Source organism: Rhinolophus ferrumequinum, chromosome 4 (genome assembly GCF_004115265.2).
Source record: "Rhinolophus ferrumequinum isolate MPI-CBG mRhiFer1 chromosome 4, mRhiFer1_v1.p, whole genome shotgun sequence".
NCBI lineage: Eukaryota > Metazoa > Chordata > Mammalia > Chiroptera > Rhinolophidae > Rhinolophus > Rhinolophus ferrumequinum.
In genome coordinates, this window is record NC_046287.1 from 8,046,883 (window position 1) to 8,068,153 (window position 21,271).

Sequence of the window (21,271 nt, forward strand, 5' to 3'; positions counted from 1 at the left end):
CTATTGCAGGTGCCCATACTGTCTTTTAAAAGGCTATAACCCAGGTATATTTGTTTAAGCAGAAAAACAAATAACCAACGACGTGTCTGCCTCTCTCCACACTCGAGTGCCAGTGGCTCTGAGAATGGAGGTGACTGCGTGATAGCGGCCTGGCCCACGTAGCACCCCAGTGCTGGGCCACTGTGACAGTGTTGTCATATTATCCCATGGCTATCCACCAAAGGCCACATTTCCTCGGGTTCTGACAGTCTCCAAGTACAATCACAGTCACAAAAATAAGCTGCAAACAGTGAGGATGCTAACAAACTCTCCTGTGGCCTCCAGCTCTGCGAGTTTGCAAAGTAAAGAAAATAAAAGGGGAATAAAAGACGTTGGTTCCAGGAGGACCCAAACTGAACAGAACATTCCATGGGCAAAAGCTATTCATTCACCAGGAAGGGTGGAGGGGTGGCCATGTAACAGGCACAACTTCAAAGCTTGGTCCAACCGTGCTGAGTTGCACGTGGTCTAACGGTACTCTCCAAAACCCTAAGATATTTACTCTGTACTTGTCAATGAAAAGAAACATAATTTTAACTAATGAGTGGTCTTCAATGTTTAAATAGGAGCCTTGGGGCTATTAAAATAGTTTAGCCGAAGAGGATAAACATATATGGCTATTATAAATCTTAGCCATATCATTAGAATAGGTTGCTACGGACCATTATGGTACCGTTGGATTGTGTTTATATTATTTTCTCCGTGGGAAGTTAATGCCTAGATCTCTTCATTTGTACAGCCTGATTTTTGGCAGGCATGTTATTCATTTCCTGTGATTATGACATTTTCATGGTGACAGGTTAATCAGTTATTCCCAGGCTGTATCATTTGTCTTAGCTTACAGACTTTCTTGAAGCATCAGGAAAAACATATCCGTGTGTGTGTGCGCGCGTGTGTGTTTAACCAAACCAGCCACACTGTGTTCTGAAGACAGCACTGCCAGCAAGAACTGTGAATATGAACACACGCTGTCTTCAATTACCAGGTCATCAGTGCTTTCCCACTGGTCACCCATGCCATGCCCCAGCATGGGGGTCAGACTAATGAGCTGGGCCTGTGGACCAAGCAGCAAGCAGTCTCCACTGACGAGTTTTCATGACTAATTTGCTTTCTCGCTCCTGGCAATAAATTGCAACACTCTCTGTCTTTTGACTAAAATGCAATGAACTCTGAGCCTAACCAACCTCAGAGGGGGGCTGCCTATAGTATCTGACAGGCTAGCAGTCTTTCAGAGGGCCCATGAGTACATGTGCTTTTGGAAAACAGTCTAGAGTTGGAGATTTTTGGTCTGAAGTAGAGAACCATGGAAAAAAATTCATTGAAGACATTTAGCCCAAATCCACGCTGCCAACCTCAAATGATGAGTTTCCATATAGAAAACAAAAATAAAGACAAGGACAAGATAAAGTTTATTCCCAGACTGCTCTAGTACATGACTCATCCCAACCAAGTAACCAGGATATTTCCGTCCACAATACCTCAAAACAGACTCAAATGGCATGGAAATCAATTGCATTTCCCCGTTTTTAATGGCACAAAGTTCATTTGAGTTAAGCAAATGACATCACACATGGGTGGGAGGGGAGCAGCCACAGTTCATTGCCTATAAGCTTGAGGGACACTTTCAATGTGGGATTTTGAGACTCTATTCGCTGTCGAACTCCAAAAGTTTTCGCAAATGTCAATGGCAGGGTCATAACGAAGCAACGGATCAGAATCCAAAATCCTGTGCCAGGGAAATTTGTTTCTGAGACGAATTTTCCCTGCTATTTAAAAAAACACTTCTAATTAGAGTCAGTAATTAATGCTCACAGTGCTCAGTACTGATAAACATAAACAAGGACGGGACCTATACAGGAGCTAAATTGATGATGGAGCAAATCACAGGAGAATCAAAATTGCAAATGAAGAGTTTATCTCCTGATTTCTAAGCTCAAGGCATTTTTTTCTGCATTACTGAGAAATTGGCACAGAGATAAGAAATAGGCCAGACAGAAATCACTACATGGAATGCTTCTTGGTATTTGGGCTCAGACATCTGAGGCTGCCTTTTGGTTTCTAATTTCTGACATCTTTAGTTCCTGGAAATGCTACCTGACCCTGTCCAGGAGGGGTAAGAGAGAGCAACAAATACTGGCCCAAAGGGAAAAGACCCAGTTGCTGCATCCTGTTTTCTGTTAGACCACAGTTTCTAGGTCCTTCGGGACAATTGCTCGAGACAAATTGACCGTCTTGTGGTGGCTTGTCAAAGCATCTTCTGGGGGCCGCAACTTTGAATGCATGCTCTGCAAGCAATCTCTGAACGTGCGCCAGCCACTCTGCTAGGTGCTAGGTGCTGGGGACAGAATGACCCAAATGGCACTTTCTCTCACAGTCCAGCACACGAAGACACACACACACACAAACACACACACACACACAAGCCTGACTTTTTCTCTTGGAAACCTGGATCTGAATGTCCCAGGTTATCACTTGGCTGGACAACTATTGACCACTGAAACGACCGGCTCTCATCCTTCACTGCTGCTCCACAGCAGAGCTGTCCAATAGACGGATAATGTGGGCTGCAAGTACAAGCCATGTGTGCAGTTTACATTTTCTAATAGTCACGTTTTTAAGTTCGAAAAAAAACTGGTGGAATAGATTTTAATAATACACTTCATTTAAATCAGTATATCCAAAATAGTATCATTCCAACATGTAATCAATACAAATAAATCATTAATAAGATTATTTTTCATACTACATCTTTGAAATTATGTGTATTCTACACTGAGAGCACATCTCAAAGTGGACTGGCCGCAATTCAAGGGCTTAGTAGCCACATGTGGCTGGTGCTTATCATATTGGATGGCACAGCTCTAGAGGCCTGGCCTGCTTCTTTTCTTCTACTCTGGGAGTGTGAAACATTTGTTCAAACAAGAAGGTACTGTCTTAGTTTCCTACTGCTGCTGCAACAAATCACCACAAATGTAATGGTTTAACACAACCCCAATCTTAGTCACTTACAGTTCTGTAGAGCAGAAGTCTGGGCTAAAATCCTAGTGACGTCAGGACTGCATTCGTTTTGGAGGGTCTAAGAAAGAATCCACTTCCTTGCCGTTTCCAGCTTCTAGGGGTTGCTTGTACGCATTGGCTCTTGAGCCCTTCCTCCATTATCCAAATCAGCAATGCTGCATCTCTTCCTCTCCTATCACATCTTATTCTGACTACAGCTGGGAAAGATTCTCCCAGCTTCAGAAGATTCAGTTGGGCCCACCTGGGTAGTTCAAGCTCCTCTCCCCATCTCAAGGTCCTTAACTTTATCTGCAAAGTTCCTTTTGCCCTGTAAGGTAGTCACAGGTTCTGGGGATAAGCCCAGGACATACCAGGGCGGGGGGTGGGAGAGGAGGGAGGGCATTATTCTGCCTACTGCATTGTTATTTTAATTATTATTATAAGGAGAGAAGAGTAAACATTTATAATTGGGGATTTGAAGAATCCATCGGGCTACACAGGAGAGGCACTGCCTTTCGCCCTCAAGCTCATTTAGATTTTCTCCCTCGAATCCATCAAGTTCTACCTATATGTCAGGACATGACTTTTTCTGTCACATGCCACGGACCATTCATTCAAAAAATATTTTAAGGTTTTGTACATAACACACATGTACCAATCCTATAAAACAACCACAACCAAATAGCAAGAGGAAAATGATGACATAAGGCGATAGTTCTTTTTCAAAGGTAAGGGTTTTTTATCTATTTATTTATTTTTGAAACCTATTCACCATGTTGGAAGCACACTAGGAGCGTAACATCTTTCCCAAAATAATGTTACTAATATACTAATTTTCCCAAATGAGGAACCTGTAGGTTTGTCTGCTATACAATATTCTGAACTTTTTAAATAATTATAAATTACCGATGAGAAGAAATAACCTAGGATAAATCTCAAATGAAGAACAATAATTTCTTTTAATCTTTGTCAGAAAAATCAGAATCATTAATACATGGAGGCAGAGGTCAACATGAAAATACAAGCAAAGACCAATGTATACAAGATTTTCTCAGGAAAATGACTTTTTAAAGACTTAAAGATTATGAAGCAATTATGTGTTTATCCTCATATATAAATGCCTCTTATGATGCGAGGTTATTCCTTGCAATAGTTTCCTGCCAAGAATGCATGTTGTCTGTCACCTGGCTTATGGCCTTGGTCCCTCTTGCAAGCATAATCATGAAACCAAAAACTGTGAGGGCAGGAAGGAACTTCCGATTATGAAGTCCAGCCCACTCATTTTACAGATTAGGACACAGGCCGTGCTCGGAGATCAAATGACTTGCTCGAAGCTCGTAAGTGATTAGTGGCTCAACTAGAGCCAGAACCCTAGACTCTAACCTCCCAGGATGTACGCTGTTTTTCCACTGTCTGCTGGGAAGGGGAAAAACTCTCCATCCATCCACCCATCCATTCATTCGAACATTCGCTGAGTGCTCCCTCCAGTTCAGACAGTGTTCTAGGGCTGAGGACACAGACAGCAAAACTGCAATGTCCCAGCTCTCAGGGACCTTATACTCTAGGGGATGAAGAGGTAATAAATACAAACTTACCTCAGGTGGCAAGGGAGCTAAGAAGGAAAATAAAGCAATGCAAGGGGACAAAGAGTGCTGGACGGCAGTTGCTATTTCACACTCGTGGTCAGGGAAGTCTACATTAGTAAGTTGACATTTTTGGCAGAGACGGAATTAGGAATAAAATGTAGAGTACACTTGGAATACAAACTACTTAGAGATGGCATGGACATGATGAAATGCTAATAGAAAAATCCAAAAGAGCTAGTGAGGAGTGACTGAGGATGTATGTGGATGGAGGCAGGAATGGGTAAAACGAGAAGGAAGGAGGTGGCTTGAACACAGGAGGAACGTGCCTGGCGACCCGTCTGCAGACCTCTCCCCTGCGCAGGATGTGAGTGTCGGAGGAGCCCCTTGGGTTTTCCTCTGCTGTATGCCTGGCACTGTCCAGGTGGTGTGCAGGAGGTTCCCCTGACCACAGGGCAGCAGCGCTGGCCTGAAACTAGGGGTGACCCTGAGCAGAAGTGACCAAAGAATTGAGAACACGATCCAGCTTCTAACTGGGGACAGAAGTATAGTTTGAAACAAGGAATGACCGCAGCAGACTGCCAAATGGTTGAAGCAGTCAGGCTCCCGGTGCCCGAGGAAGCGTCTCGCAGCCTAACGTCGTCCTTTCGTAAGCCGTGGACTGTGCTGCTGTACCACCTTGAGGCTCAAAGTGGCACTGCAGCTTTCAGAGCCGAGCGGATCGGCGTTCCGGGCCCCGAGCCCATGCGCTTGCGAGGTGCCTTCCCCACGACTCCCTCTCCTCGTTGATAAAACGCTGTATGCCCCTGGGTCGGTTCCCAGCACTGCCCTGTTATGAATCCCCTGGGAGAGAGGCTGCAGGCGTCTCTGCGGAAGGGCAGTGCGCCGGGGACATGCCGCTCTCCGCCCAGCCCAGCCTGGCTGGGGTGCATGGGGACCACTGTCCAGAGCAAGCTGCCAAGATGACCGCCTTAGCCCACCCAGAGCTCAAGTTCCTGTTTCTTCCCGCGGAATCACGAGGCAGCTTCCCAGGAGATCAGCATTTTCCCACTCCTGGCTGAGGGCCCCCTGGCCATGCGACAGCTTTGCGCTTCTCCCATATCCCCATATCCCGCGTCTCTCCTGGCATTTACTCCTGCTAAGCTCTGGCTGAAAGCCTCCTCCTCCTCCTTCTGCTTCCCTCCTCTGCCCCACCTCCCTCCGCCCTCGGCCTCAGATCCAGACCCTTTGCAAGGGCAACAGGCACTTCCTGTTACAATGTCAGGGGAAGAGTGGCTGTCCCAGCCTTGTCAGGAGCTGGGCGCGGGAGAGCCAGGAACACGCGCCAGGAGATTCGGGACAGACCTAGTGCTCAGGCAGGCCGTGGCTCTAGCTTCTCTTTGATTGCCTCGGTGGACAGTGGTCTCCTCCCGCACCCTCAGCCACCGCAACGTTCAGTGGCTTGACAAACAGAAAAGCCAGGTGATGTGTATTTTTTCCAGGGAACAATTCAGGAAACACAGGGGTTTTCGGACTGATTTTTTTTCCTTAATCTCGTTGTGCTTAAACATCACTTTTCTTCAAAGTTGTTTTTGCAAACATTTTTTAAAAACAGCTAATTATACACCCCACACCCTCTTAGAACAAATTTTGTTGAGTCCAGTATTCCCTCATCTGTAGGGGATACGTTCCAAGAGAACCCCAGTGGATGCCTGGAACTGTGGACAGTGCTAAATAAACCCTGTACATACTATGTTTATTTTTCCTCCACATACATACCTAAGATAAAGTTTAATTTTTAAATTAGATGCAGGAAGAGATTGTAAATAATAGAAGTTATAATACACTGTAATAATGTGGATGTGGTCTCTCTAAAAATGTTATCATACTGTACTGACCTTTCTTCTTGGGATGATGTGTGGTGATAAGATGCCTAAGTCAAGAAACTTTCCCCTTTTCACTTAGAGGCCCTTTTATGACTTCTCTCTGGCATATCCGAATTGCCAGCATCACTACTCTTGCATTTTGGGCTGTTACGAGGTATAATGAGGGTCACTTGCACCAAGCACTGCAATACCATGACAGTTGATCTGATAACCAGGATAGCTAGTGACGGAAGGCTGGGGCGCACTTACAGTGTGGGGACACTAGACAAAGGGGTGATTCACGCCCCAGATTGGATGGGTCTGGGCCTGGAGAGATTTTTGTCACACTACTCAGAATGGTACACAATTTATAACTTATGAATTATTTCTGGAATTTTCCATTTAGTATTTTCGGACCGCGATTGACCATGGGTAACTGAAACCTTGGAAAGTGAAACCACAGATAAGGGACTACTGTATCTGTTTTAAAAGATTTTTTTCATTGTGCCATGTAGCATACATTTAAAATATTAAAGAATTGGGTAATTTGAAGAAAAATAATAAATTGAACATTCGGGGACCTACCACCCATAAATAAGTTATCGGTACTTTGCAAGCCTCTATTGCATTCCCTTCCCCCATCACACAGGGAATTCACTATCCTGAATTTTGTATTAATTATTCCCTTATATTTTTAATAGTCTTGTATGTGTACTCAGGGTTCACTTATGTTGTATTATGTATCACTACTTCATTCCTTTTAATGGTTAAATTGTATTTCATTGTATGGATAAACCATATTTTGTTTATCGACTCATCAGCTGATTGATAATTGGGTTGTTTCCTCTTTGGGACTTTGTGACTGTTATGAATAATGCTCTAAACATTTGTGTGTTAAGTTTTTGTGGAAACATGTTTTCATTTCTCTTGCTGTATATCCTTAGGAGTGGAATTGTTGGATCATATGGTAAATCTGTTTTACTTTTTGAGGTACTACCAAACTGTTTTCAAAGTCACTGTATCATTTTAAACTCCTGCCAGCAATGTGTTACATAAGGGTCATTTCTGCACAGTTTTTCAATACTTGTTACTTGTTATCTTTTTTATTTTAGCCATCCTACTGGAGTTTTTCTGTTGATGTTTAAGCTTCCCTTTTTGTCTTACAAGAATACCTAACACAGCTACTTTATATTCAGTGTCTGACAATACCAACACAGGAAGTCTTTGAGCTGGTTTCCACTCTGTCATTTCTGCTGGTTCATTTTCACGGTTTTGTAACTTTTTAAAAATCTAAGTTTCTTCTTTTTCGTGGAACTTTATCTTTGGGAATCATCAAAACCCAGGATGAACATGGGCTCTTCAAGAGGGTTTGGTTACCTCTGACAGGTTCTTTAAAGCAGTCACAGAAAAATGTTAAATTCTTCGCTTGAGGTTTTTTAGACCACTCAGGTAGGACGAATGTAGACTGAAACTCACACAAGTTAGGTTATCAACCCTCAGGGAAGATTTCTTTCCCCTTGATTCACTGCCCAAGTGTTGGACAGAAAAGTTTTCTTCCAATCCCAAGAGTGGGAGAGTTGGGTTTCTTTCCCCACCCCAACTTCACTTTTATACTGGCCTACACATCCCTTGCCTTCCTGCTACCTGTCAATACATTTAGGAAAAATTTTAATATTTTATCCACGTTCGTTTTCAATGGAAGGGTCAGTCATCTGCCATGCTAGCAAAAAATGAAAGTCAGTCAACAAGCTGATGTATTGTACTTTTCTTTAACTTACCTTCAAACTATCAAATCATGAAATGTGGCTCATCACTTGGATGATTCCTGTCCGGTATTGCAAGGCTCAATATATTGTATCAAATAAATAACACTCATGATTATAACCTGATTCAAAATGCTGACTACGGAGCCTGGGGTTACACTGTACCACATTTCAAACTTTCCTAAACATCTGTTAACATTTCACGAATGGAGGACTGTTAGTTCCCAGGGGCACCTGCCATCTCTTCTTCCTCTAGAAGGATGTCAGGGTGGAGAGGAAGAGGTCAAAGGTCACCGATTATCCATGGTGCTCATCTCAGGTATGAGCTAGAACAGGTATGGTAGAGCACACAGGAGGAGGTGTGTGCTTGCTGGGGCAAGGTGAGCTCGATTTTAGATATACTGGATTAGAAATGACAAGAAGGCAAAGAGAAAGCCATCAGACAATTAGAAAAAAAGGAATTAGAGCTTGGAAAGGATTTTTCTTTCTGTAACTCTTTCTTCTCACCAAGTTCTCAGGGTCACCAAAAACATGCATAACGCAGCCTCTAGTGCTGTCAGCACTCACGGGCAAAATAAGAGTGAAGAGAAGGAAAGAGAAAAATCGAATAGTCAAGCAGAGAAAACAAATACTTTTGCCTGGTTTCTGGGAGCCAACCAGAACTTCTTTTACACATTGTCCTTCTCAAAAGACCTACTTAAAATACATTGTGAAGATTGTCAGCTGTACCAACTTTGGCTCAAAGCAATAGCACATAATAGTAATGTAAAAAAAATACAACTATATATCAATCAGACCCAAGAACTCTGGCCAAGTTATTTCCAGCCAAAAGAGTGGCGAGATTTATTGACTACCAAACTTGAAAAGCCCAAGGATGAGTGTGGAGTTTTTAAAAATGCTTTTGACAAACATTTATGAAATAAGGGAAATCCCAATTGTATAAAGCATCTCGTACATTGGGGGAAAAAAACTGAAAGAAAATACACTAACATGTAAAGTTATTGTCTCTCTGGGTTATTGCAGGTGATTTTCATGGTCATTTTTGTATGTTGGTTTGTAAAGATGGGGACGCAGCCGTGTCATGAGCAAACCTGGGCTCTGGGGCCTGATGGACCTGGGTGTGACCACTGCGCCCGCTGTGGAAGAAACCGCGCCTCTCTGAGCCCAAGTTTTTTCACATGGAAAACAGGAATAATGACAAGTTGATATCTAGATGCAATGAGGTGAAGGGTTTGCTGTAAACAGTAAACAGGAATTATATGACCATGTGTTGCTCCTTCTCTTTCATTTTCTATTTTAATTATTATTTTAAATACTGCTTCTCCACTATTTCCTTAGAGCTCCATTTCTTTCTTATAAAAGTAGTACACATTTCAGTAGTTTTCCTTCTCCGCCAAGTTAAACGTAAATTCTTTTGCTCTACTGGAAAGGACCTGAATTTCATGTTCACTTTTTAAACTATGAAGATACTCTATGATCTTTTTGGCTTCTATTGCAACTGTCCAGAGGACTGTTGTAAATCAAGTTGTAGCTTTGCAGGTAACCCACCTGTTCTCTCTGGTTGTTTTTAAGATGATCACTTTTGCAGCTGTTTTTTAGAATATCATGTATGTATGCACGCATGCGCGTGCACACCTGTGCAAAGGGACGCAGTGTGAAATGTATACACACAATCGCACATCATCTATGCATTTCACCACCATCCAAGAAAGAGAATATTGTTGACAGCACATTGGCCTCCTGTACATCCTTCTGCCCCAGAAGTAACCACTAACCTGACTTTTATAGTGACCAGTTCCTGTTTTTTGACATTTTCAAATAGACATCCATCAGTAACTTACAACAGCCAACCCACACTTTGAAATGTCCTACACAATGCAATTCCTATGTAGAAGAAACTGGTAACAATGGCTGTCTCTATGAGGGGTGCTTCGTGTCTGAAGAGTGGTGAGAAAGACGTTCTCACTGTACATTCTTACGCCTTTTGGAGTTGAATGTCATATGCATTTAAAACCCTTTCAAAAGATAAAATATAGAAAAAATAAAAGGGGTATCAATAATAAAGCCCATAGAAAATGCCACCTTGAGATACAGATACTACCATCTCTGTAGGATGTCTACGGAAAATGTAAACCTGATGGAATCTGCTTTTGGTAAACCTATGCAGCCTCTTCCTTCTTTCTTCTCTTACGTACTTAAAAAAACTACGTTTTTAACAATTATGATGTTTTCTTCTCAGGAGCAATAAACTCACCAAGTCTATAATTTCTAGAATCTTCCTCCCCTCTTTGAGTAAGTCCAGACAATGGAAGAATTGCTTGAACACCGTTCGGATCTTCTAAGCATAATAATTATCTCATCTCTTTCAATCAGAGGTTGAAACTCACACTCCTGTAGGGCCCAGTGGGCCACAGAAATGACTCAATTGGAGCGAGTCTCGCCACAGGCACAAGGAAACGTCTAAACCCAGGGGCAATCACCAGTCAGCTTCCAGCAAAGTGTATACAGGAGTCCAATCAGTGTCCCAGAGCTTCTGATTTTTCCTGAGAATCTGAAATACGTATTTAAATGTGAAACCTCCTTATTTTCAAGTGTTGGTAATTACTTTTAAAAGTTCTCTTCTTGGGCTAAAGTACATGAGTGGCAATGGAGTCCAGCTGTACCCCCTTGCTCTAAGCTACAAAATCCATTTAAATGTCTATTTCAAAGAAGAGGTGCTAAAAAGTCAAATTTGGGGCTTCAATCGCTCTTGAAAAGATTTCTTTGTATCTCTTTCCAAATATGATCTTCCTTGCCCCAGAGCACAAAAATTCAGAGGGGATGACGAAGCTACAAAGGACAGAGGAAAAAATACAACAGTCCCGGCCAAGGAATAACTTCCATGCAGTCATCATTGCCCCTCGTGCACACGTAAGGCTGCAAACATTCCTTTTTTGCTTAACAGCCCCTGGGGCGTGTTCATCCCGGGACATGTGACTTCTCTTCAGCTCCCACTTTCAAAAATCCATGGTAATGCTTCCGGCCTGTCCTTCGCCCTCCTCCCTATCCCAGCTGACACACAGATGACAAATGACTCCAACGTGTGTAAATGTTCAGATTTTGGAGTTACAGTCGAAGGAATCTGGCTTACTTTTCCTCAGCATTTTTTAATTGTTTTCTTGCTGACCGGGATGCACTCATACCCAAGTTACTGTTTGGCATCATTATTTTCTACTATTTTGAAACATTCATGAAAAACAAGAAAATCATCCCCTAATTTCTGGGGCTTAAAATACTTAAGATAAAGTCAACTCCCCTTAGTAATACACAACCAGCGCCTAACTTTAAGGGCCTGGCGTGACAGCGGTATGATCGCTATATTCTACAGAAGGGGTGCTCGATCCATGCCGGAAGAATTTCCTAACACACTCATAATCAAAGCAACCACAATCTTCTCCTTGGCACTAAAATCCAAAATGGATTGGGCAAACAGCCTTTCACGTCAGAGGCACCCGAGTAAGCGGTTAGAATCCAGTGTCCAATTAAAAATATCCCTGACTTCTCTTGTTCTCGAAAACCATGTCAGAAGCACTGAGGTGGTTCGACGTGTCCCACTTTCACACCGTTTCGTTCAGTACAGAGTAGTTAACAAGGTTTTATAAAATGAAAACCGAAGCCAGGCATCTCTTAAGTTTATTGGAGAATTCTTAGTTGGAAGAGGAACGATCACAGACTTAAACAATTTGATAAAAGATAAAAGAACAATTAATTGTAAATGATTACAAAGGTAATTTCTGAAATGTTTATTTTGAACCACTGCTAAGACAAAAATTTAGTGCATCCTGAAGTTCATATATCTTGGTAAATGAACATATTAAATTACTGAAAGGCAAAAAAAAAAGTTACTGTTATACAAGATCTTAATGCAGTAATTCAGCACAAATAAACAGCTACAATTATTTAAAGCTGCTTTTGCTATGTATCTGGCCTATAACACAAGAATGTGAATTACTTTTAGCACTGCACAAGTAACCAAAGGTAGCAAACCCAGCAACCTGGGCTTTAAAACCTGGTATTAAATAGTATTCAAATATTACAACAAAAACAAAACAATGCACTTCCAGAACTACAATTCTACCCTTGTGAAAGGAATGTACATGGATGGTAAAAAAAAATAAATAAATAAAGTGACAAGAGTGACTGATACTGTATCTGCAACTTCAGAGCAGAAATACAGTCAAGGGAGGAAATGTGTGCGGGGCATTTTGCTAAAAATGGGGGGGGGGGAAGTGTTTAGTACAATTTTTTAATCCCCAATGAAGCTCTAATTCTCTTGGGCCGGGGACAGGTGGACAGGGTTCCAAATGAAAGTATTTTCTCTACACCCTGAGAATGGATGCATGACTTTTAAAAAACTCAGTGGAAAGTTTCCTTTGAAAAATGTAAAATTTAAAGCAATATACTGATGGAAAATTGATAACATTAATTGTGGAATAATACTATGAGCTAAATAATTAACTAAGACGACACTGGGGTCTGGACTGCAATGACAAGTCACGGCAAAAGTCCGCATTTGGGGAATGTGCACTGATGTCAGAGTCACATGGGCAAACCATCCTTCACTTCATACACGGGGCATTTAATAAGTGACTAAATTCTCCTACCAGCAACATAAAACCCTTATTTAAGCAAAACAAAAGCATTATGAATTGAATTAATTCACATCAAATTATCTGAAATGGTAAGTGGAACATTTCTCAAAGTATAAAGATATCAATCACTACATATATTCACGAAGTGAATACTCTCAAAGGTTTTATTCCATTAAACTGTCAAACCATCCAATAGACATTGTAATTTCCTTCTGTGATTTATAAATGAATCATTCCTTTTGTATAAATCAGGAAACAGTTTCAAAATCAACATTAGTAACACCTAAAATATAAACGTAATTCCAACTTGGCTTGGGAAAACAAGACTATGAAAGAAAGGCCACAGTTCAGTCTAAAACAATGTTCGAAAACCCCTTATCAGAGGCCTCATTCACTTTCTTTTCACAGATCCGTCAATGGTTCTAAAATTGATAAATAGAAAATTCAACTCAATGTACATCACAACTTTAACAGTTCTGAATCACCTATGACATTTCATAAGGGCAAAAATCTACAGAATGGCGATATTACAATGTTATAATATAAATATGTCAAGTAGATCTGTAATAAAATAGACAGAGCTGTCCTCAACAAACAGAGCTGTTCTGAACACTGAGCAACCAAACAGACCTGGAGTGTCTTTGGAAAAACTCACAAAGTGCCTTTAGAGAAAGTAAGTTTAGACTGGACTTGATTAAAAGCTACTGCTCTAAACGCAAATATTTTCTAGGCGAGGAAGCTTAACTTCCGCTTCTTTTCACACCAGCCAATCCGTACTATCTTCCTCTCCGCCCCTCCACGGCACCGACACCAGTGTGAGTTCCACTATGGCTATTACGAGGAGCGCTGACACCCAGGGACCAGTCTGTCGGCACGTAGTGCCTGATTACAGGAACTCTGAATCCAGCACAGCTCCAGAGAAACGCGAAGGAAAAAAGGACACGAGGAAAATCTTACCTCAAAATGATTATTACCATAAGAGAAATAAACATTTTCAAGTGCAAAGTTTTACAAAAGTAATATATTGTCACTTCAGTTTAAAAGAAATTCAGTACTTAGTTTTTTGCTGTTAATCGAACCCAGACATACACGGAAGTTACTAAACACAACTTGATAGTTACATACTTGTAAAAATTCAATCTAAACTTAATAATCAATGAATCCGTGTTACAATTAACAACACAGTTCCTAACGTTTACAAACCCAGTCCAGTGCTGCTGCATCTCAAGCTCTGAGAAGCTAAAGACAGAAACACTTCTGCTTATATACATTTCCTGCATTTCTCCACCTTAAAAAACACTTGAAGAAACTTCAGGAAAATTTATTTTTAAGGCTTGCTCTATTTCTTTATCTTAAATTGAGAAAAACCAAAGCTTGCAATGTAACCTCAAAATATTTAAATAGCTCTTGGCATTTTTCATAAAAAAGAAATTTGACTTTCATTATAAAATGCATTTCGCTACCATAATTATTAATTCAAATTAATATAAGTGCCCCTATTCCTTGCCCCCTGGCAGGTGCTATGTCTTCTACACTTTGTGCAGCTTCCAAAATAGTCAGTGCTCAGGAAAAAAGAAAATGTAATGGAGCAAAACCAAAGCCCCCGACAAAAAGGGATTTACTCTAAAGTACAAAATCGCTCATGGAAGAACCAAAAGTTCACACACACATACCCTCACATACAAAACCAAGACACGGCTCGGCCCTCTCTTCCAGTCACCCTGCAATTTCTAAAGACAAAGCGGTAGGAAATGTGGAGTCCAGACGATCGTGTCACAGGACCTTACAAAATAGTGCAGATTTTATCCAGAGGAGGATCCTAGTTTTTCCTAGAAAAAGCTTATCCTTGCTAAAGTGGAGAGGTTTTTCAAAAATCCAAGAGTGGACATCATTATTGGGCTTCTCTAAATGCATTTCCATGTTAACATTAATGTTTAAAATTCCAACATGTTTTGCACCTTGATTTTCATGTATAGGGTAAGTTGGGGACCTAACATAGTCAAAAAGAGAAATAAAAATTCTTACTGCACAATCTTTACAGACATTTTATTTTAAAGCACCTTTTTTAACAGTGGATTTCTAACCAAGAAAACATTAAAGGAGGACACAAACCACTAGCAGGGTTAACGTACTCCTTCACACACGCGCACATTCATGCAGAACAATTGGCAACATTAGCAAATATTGTCAATTTGATGGAAGGCTGGGGAAACTATCATTTATGATATTAATAGATACCTAAAAATACTAATGTTTCTACAACATTAAATAGTTTGGGGGATTCAAAAAGCTACCAACAGCTGAGCTATGAAAATAAAATTGACTTTTAAAAATGAGACCAAAACTATCAGAGAAAAAGAAATTAGCCTCAATGCTATTTTTTGATGTCAGATTAGTTATTAACAGGATACCGTTTGTTGCAAAGGAGCAAACTTCTAACTCTTCATCCCTGGAACTATCCTCAGCAACCTCAGTGTAGTTTCTAGCAGCACGGTTTGGATGCAAAAGAACGCCATCAGTCAATATCCCTGAAAACCTCATGGTTAGACCTTCCTTCACATATATGTTCTTAGGGTCTTCACACACTACACATGTGTATAGAAGAATACATGGAGATAATATTTGACAGAGATTACAAAAGTGTGAACTATATACACCAAGTGATGACAAAATGAGCTTAAAAAGCTGTATTTACTTTCCTCCCAATTTACTTAAAATGTTAATATTCGCTGTTCCAACTTTATCCTATGCATCTATATCTCTTTCTTCCTTTCCTAAAACAAATAATAAAATACACTGGTTTGGAGCTTGTTCTATGCATTTTCCAAGAGCCAATCAAACAGTGACTTGCATTTCTCCTCACTGGAATTCTTTTCCATCACTTCATAGTATTTAAGCACAGCCTGCAGGAGACCTCCCACTTTCCATCCTTTTTCTTGTAATCGTTTTGAAAGCTAAAAAGAAAGATATGTTAAACATTAACCAAAAACATTTTCATAACTATAAAGTTTTCCTTTTTATTTTTAACATCAGCTAAAACTAAGACTCCTGCTGTTTGTAGTAAAATATTGTTACCCAGTTATAACAAAATCTTCTCCCTAAATCACCACCCCTTTACACAAATTGAACCTTTCTCCTTCCTGCCCTTTATAAATACATCTCCACCACAAAATGACACTTTGGGATTACTGGAGACAGAGCTCCATAAACCTCACCAAGTGGATACTCTGTGTGGATGTCACATTTCTACAGGAAATTCTTAACCTAACAAAATACATCTGCCACACCCTCAATTAGAAATATAAAATAATAAAGACAACCTCAAGCTTAATAAAACAATGTGGATTTTCTTTCCATAACATATAGTGTGGTTTTTTGTTTTGTTTTGTTTTGTTTTTTAAATACATACTCTAGCCTCAACGGAAACATGGCTTTCTAAGTTAAGAAACGTTACTGTTTCCAAAAAACCAAAAAAGTAAATAAATATTGTGGTCATCATTTCACACTACAGGCTATACAAATATCGAATCATTATGTTGTACACCTGGAACTAATATATTTGCTGTATATCAATTATACTTCAATTAAAAAAGATAAATAAATACAGGTTTAAATAAACTATCATCACCAATCAGCAGGTATCTTCACTCATTTTTTCTATTTAGTTCTATAAAAACGACTTTAAGTTTTTGTAATAGAAATATGCTTGGCCTTTTTAACGTTGCCATGGACATACGCTGCCACTCGTCTTGGATACATACGTAGGAGTGGAATGGCCGGGTTATGTGATAATGCTACTTAACCTTTTGAGGAACAGCCAGGATGTTTCCTGAGGTTACAAGGGGACAAGGTCCCTTAGCCAAGAGCTATCACACTAGCTGTCTATGGTCTTCCTCAGCCCTCTGTTTATCCAAGACTAAGTCACTGCAAAATGTTTGCCTCCCTAAGGTCAGTTTGAACACTTTCCCTACCCATTCTTTCTCCGTGACAGTTCATTTCCTGAGCATCCCTTTCTGTCTTATTTTCTACCTTTGCCCAAAAACAGAAACCTAAACTGGAAAAATCCCGAAAGTCTAAGTAAAAACAAAATACCCCAAAAAAATCTATTTCTACATTTTATTTTTTTCACATAGTTCTTTCAATAATACCTTTGTAAATTCTGAACCAGGAATCAAGAGTAACTGGACTGTTCTTTTTTCTTGTTGTTATTGATCAATTTACATTGGTTATTCATTGGATTACTCTATAACTTAGCATAAGATTAAACCAAAGTTCTGATAAGGAAAATTCTGGGACAAAACCTTAAGACTGTCAACTGAAAAATCTTGAGAAACAAGGTGCTTGGCACCCAGTTAAGTTCTCAATAAAAACACCTATTAGCGCATTAAATCTGAATGTTTTATTATTAGAAACTTATTAAATACTCAGTTGGTCCACGGTCCCTTATCAGCTTTTCAAACTTCTACTAGCTTTTGCTTATGCCAGCTTCTCTTCTGAATGAAACTGAACTAACAGAGAAAGCAACATACTGGGTTCTGGCACAATTAGGAATCGACTGAACACAAAGAATGACTCAGTCTTTTCGCACGAACGCATGAAATGTTTATTAATAGCACTGAACTGAGAATTGAGGATGTGCCGGGCACTAGATTCCATTTAATCCTCACAAACCTCTATAATGTAAATTCTACACTCACGTCCACAGGGCAGATAAGGAAACTGGTGAGCCAAGGTCACGCCGCGCAAGGTGGCAGAGCTGGTATCTGAACTCAGCTGGCAGACTCTGCTGCCCGAGCACGCACCCACTCTGCTACCAAAGGGCACCTCATCCGATCGACCACGTGACACAGCATCATGCACGTTAATAACCGCATCGTCACAACCCCCTCTAAGGCAGGTACCTACCCGTATAAACTCCTTCTTCGCAGAGTCATGAAAACAAAGTTCTGCAACGTCAGCCTCTGAGGCAACGAGCCACTGAAGAACCATCCTTAGCTGGGGGTCTACAGCACAAGGCTCCATGTCAATGTTCGTGACCAGCAGGGCATTTCCACCTGGCTCCAAACCTGGCATGTAAATGGAGACAATATGGAGACTCATCGATTCAACTCTCAATACTCTGCTTTCCAAGGCTATGCAAGTATTTCCCATTTCTTAAGATTCCAGTGAATGAGGGCAGAAAATCCATCCTTTGCTAACCACACAACATCAACTAAACACCTCTGTGAAAGGGCAAAAACGCTAAGAGGAAGGAATAACTTAACCACCTGCTGATAGCACAAATGCAAAACTCTATTTCGAGGCACTGAATTCAAGTACTTTACATAAATGCCATCATTTGTGTGAAAATATGATCCACAAGTAAAGGGAGAGAAAAATAAAGCTATAAAGCCAAGATTACAATCAAAGTACAAATGAAACACAAATAAAAACCTCAAATAAATATATTCAGTGGACTTTAAGAAAGCTTTCTGAACTAAGAGAAATAGCAGAAGCAGTAAATACTTGGATAGCACATATTAGAGTAAGTATTATTCTAAGCTCTTTAAATACACGGACTCCTAAAATCCAAAACAACCCTACGAGGTAGAAATGATTCTCATCTCCAATTCACAGGTGAGGCGCCTGCGCAGAGACACACCCAGAGCTTACAGGGAGGGTTACGAACACAGGCAGCCCGGCTGCGTGCTCATAATCACTTTATTCTTTAGGCAAAAGAAGGGGGGAAAAAAGGCAATGCAACCACTTGCATCCCAAAGGCCAGAGCAGTGAATTTTCTGGCACACTCCTATTATACATCAGATATGCTCTCGAGTTTATTTCTATTTTTGTGAAAAGTATGTTCTCAACAAAGTAGGATGGATCCCTGTGGACTGTAAAACTAAGACTTAACAGTCTCGCTTCATGCTGGCTGAGCACCAGGCAGCGCTGAGACAGGCGCCCTCCCACACCAGGGGCGAGCGGCGGGGCACGATGCCAAAGCACGCCCGACTGTACCGGCAGTAGAGATTAGTTGGTGAAGGTCCCTGATTCATTTCTATAGTTTGCAGAGCATTCTAGATCACTACTGATCACTTTTAGGGTATGTGTAGGCCCCTAATTATTCATTTAAAAAGTTGTTCACATTATACTCTTAAAACAAACGTACTGTTTCTCCCTCGTCTCTCGCCTCACTGACTCTCAATCAAAAATGGGTCTGTTGCACCACGATACCAGACCTGGTCTTTGGGCGATTTTGTAAATCCTAAGTCATGGGGTGGGACGCCGCCACCCCAAGACTTCTCTGTACTGCGGCCTTTCTCAGTCCAGGACTCCTGGCTGCCTGGCCTGAGATGCTCTCTCTCTTTAGAGAGGTCACCAAATACTAGTGAAGAGAGAAGAGACTGATAGCCTGAAGCTACAAACAACAACAACAACAACAACAAAACATTAGAGTTGTCATCTTAGGATTTCCATAATTTTGAATCTTTCTATATAAACCTACATCAATCTATCTCCTAATTTACCACTTTCTAATTTAACAAGTTTGAAAGTTGGCTGCAATTGTCTATGTAATGAGCGGTGACTATACTCTCAGAGCTGGGTAATAACATAATCTACAATAATTCATCTCCTGATTTCTACCTACTCACAAAAGAAATCCTGAACAACCTGGCTAGTGCCAAAAGTAAACATTTTCAAATAAATTTCATACTGACTTTAATTTGAATCTTCTTTTTTCTTAATCATTCCTCCATAAAGTTAGTATTCATTCGAGAAAATACTTACCATATCCATTTAAACCATGTATTTAGTCTTTGGAACAACTCTGCTCACAGTTAATACTTGGGCAAACGTACACAACTTTTCTAGACAAAATCAACCCTTTTTTAGTTAACAAAGATAAAGCAAATGTCACCTAGCCTATCTATAACTCAAAAACTATCACCCTTCCCTACTTTACATCTGATGAGAAAAACTGACTTCTAGAAGCCCTATTTGAAGAGAATGCCTACTTAGCAGAGACTTTAGAACTAAAATAGAATAATCATCCTAGATCTGAGAATTTTAGCTCAAAAATTGGCACATGACTTTCCTACACAAGAAAAGTACAACTGGTGATAGAACTGACTGGAAACTTAGATGTTATAAAGTACATTTCAAGAAATCCATTTTGGCAATTTTCTCAGTTTGCCCAATTCTAAAGATGTGACAACAAAAAAATCCCTGATTCAAAAACAAATCTCTCAAACAGTATGAACATTTTTACGTGTCACTCTACAGACGACATCATTAGAATTTTTATGATTAAGGGAAAATAAGGTATGGGGGAAAGAATTCAACAACTATCTAAATACAATGAAAACTCATCCTCAAAATGAACAGTTAGTGTTTAGATTCACTCAGACATTTTAATATATTTGCATTAAGGATTACAAATCATTGTCCTGAACTCTGCAGCCAATGGTATCTAGTATTAACATATTCAGAACTATGTTCAATAAAGAAAGAACTGAATGTTGTCTTCATATATGTGTATCTATGACTAGAATCAGAGAGGGACGAATTGATTTTAAAATATCTTATTTTTACTTATTGCTTTATGTAAGTCTAACATTCTAGAAATTACTGGTTTGTCAGGAGAAAACTATGACATATGCTATAGTTATAACAAATTATATTTTATGAGTAAGGATTTTCTCTTTCGACACTGATAATTATACAGAGATTATCATGAATTTCCCTCTTAAATAACTAAGTAATTCTTTTAATGTAGCTCAGTCTTTATATCAATGAGTACTTCATTAGGTTAGCAATCAAATAATGCAAACTGCTCAGCAAAGAACCTGACGCTGGATAAATTAGTTTAAGAATACCCTGATTTGTAATATACATACGCTGACTTGCAGTAACCCAGAGTCTAACTGATGAAACGCACAAACACAAAAATTAAAGACTGTTCTAGGGGAGCTCACACAAAAAAACACGCCAACACTTTGAAAAACAAATTGTCACTTACCTTCTGCATCATCCTCACGCTCTTCTTCATCTTTGTCATCTGGCCCCTCACTGTTCGAACAAACGAGCAAAAGCAGTTAAAAAAAAAAAAGCTTTAATTAATAATGGCATTAAAATCAGTTCTTAAAATGTGGTAAAGTATGAATGCTACAATATGATGTGTGACATTTAAAAAAGGGGAGAAATGACAATAAAAAAGGAAGCTTTGCTTCTCACACCATTTCATGTTAAAATTTGAATTGTAAATGATGCCTACGTTATCAAAAACCAAGAAGTTCTACCTGACCATAATATATATTTAGAGTGCTAAGTAATTTCATAATAAAACTTAATTTAAAACAATTTAAAACCAAAATATTCTACTAATTTGGTTGTAGAATATCATAGAATGATACAAATAATTATTTATTAATGCT

At 39.9% G+C, this 21,271-nt stretch overlaps 1 protein-coding gene across 5 annotated transcripts in view; it reads right to left on the reverse strand.

Annotated features, from left to right (window-relative positions):
- Positions 1-15,000: 15,000 nt before the first annotated feature.
- AKAP11 (A-kinase anchoring protein 11) overlaps positions 15,001-21,271 on the reverse strand; it is a 45,390-nt gene continuing 39,119 nt past the window's right edge. For all 5 annotated transcript variants that reach the window (XM_033103912.1, XM_033103915.1, XM_033103911.1 and 2 more), the window contains 3 exons: positions 20,857-20,906; positions 17,763-17,923; positions 15,001-15,811 (listed from right to left, as the gene is read on the reverse strand). In XM_033103912.1, the coding sequence (XP_032959803.1) occupies positions 15,671-15,811; positions 17,763-17,923; positions 20,857-20,906 (352 nt within the window). In that variant the 3' untranslated portion in view covers positions 15,001-15,670. The remainder of the gene's footprint in view (positions 15,812-17,762; positions 17,924-20,856; positions 20,907-21,271) is intronic.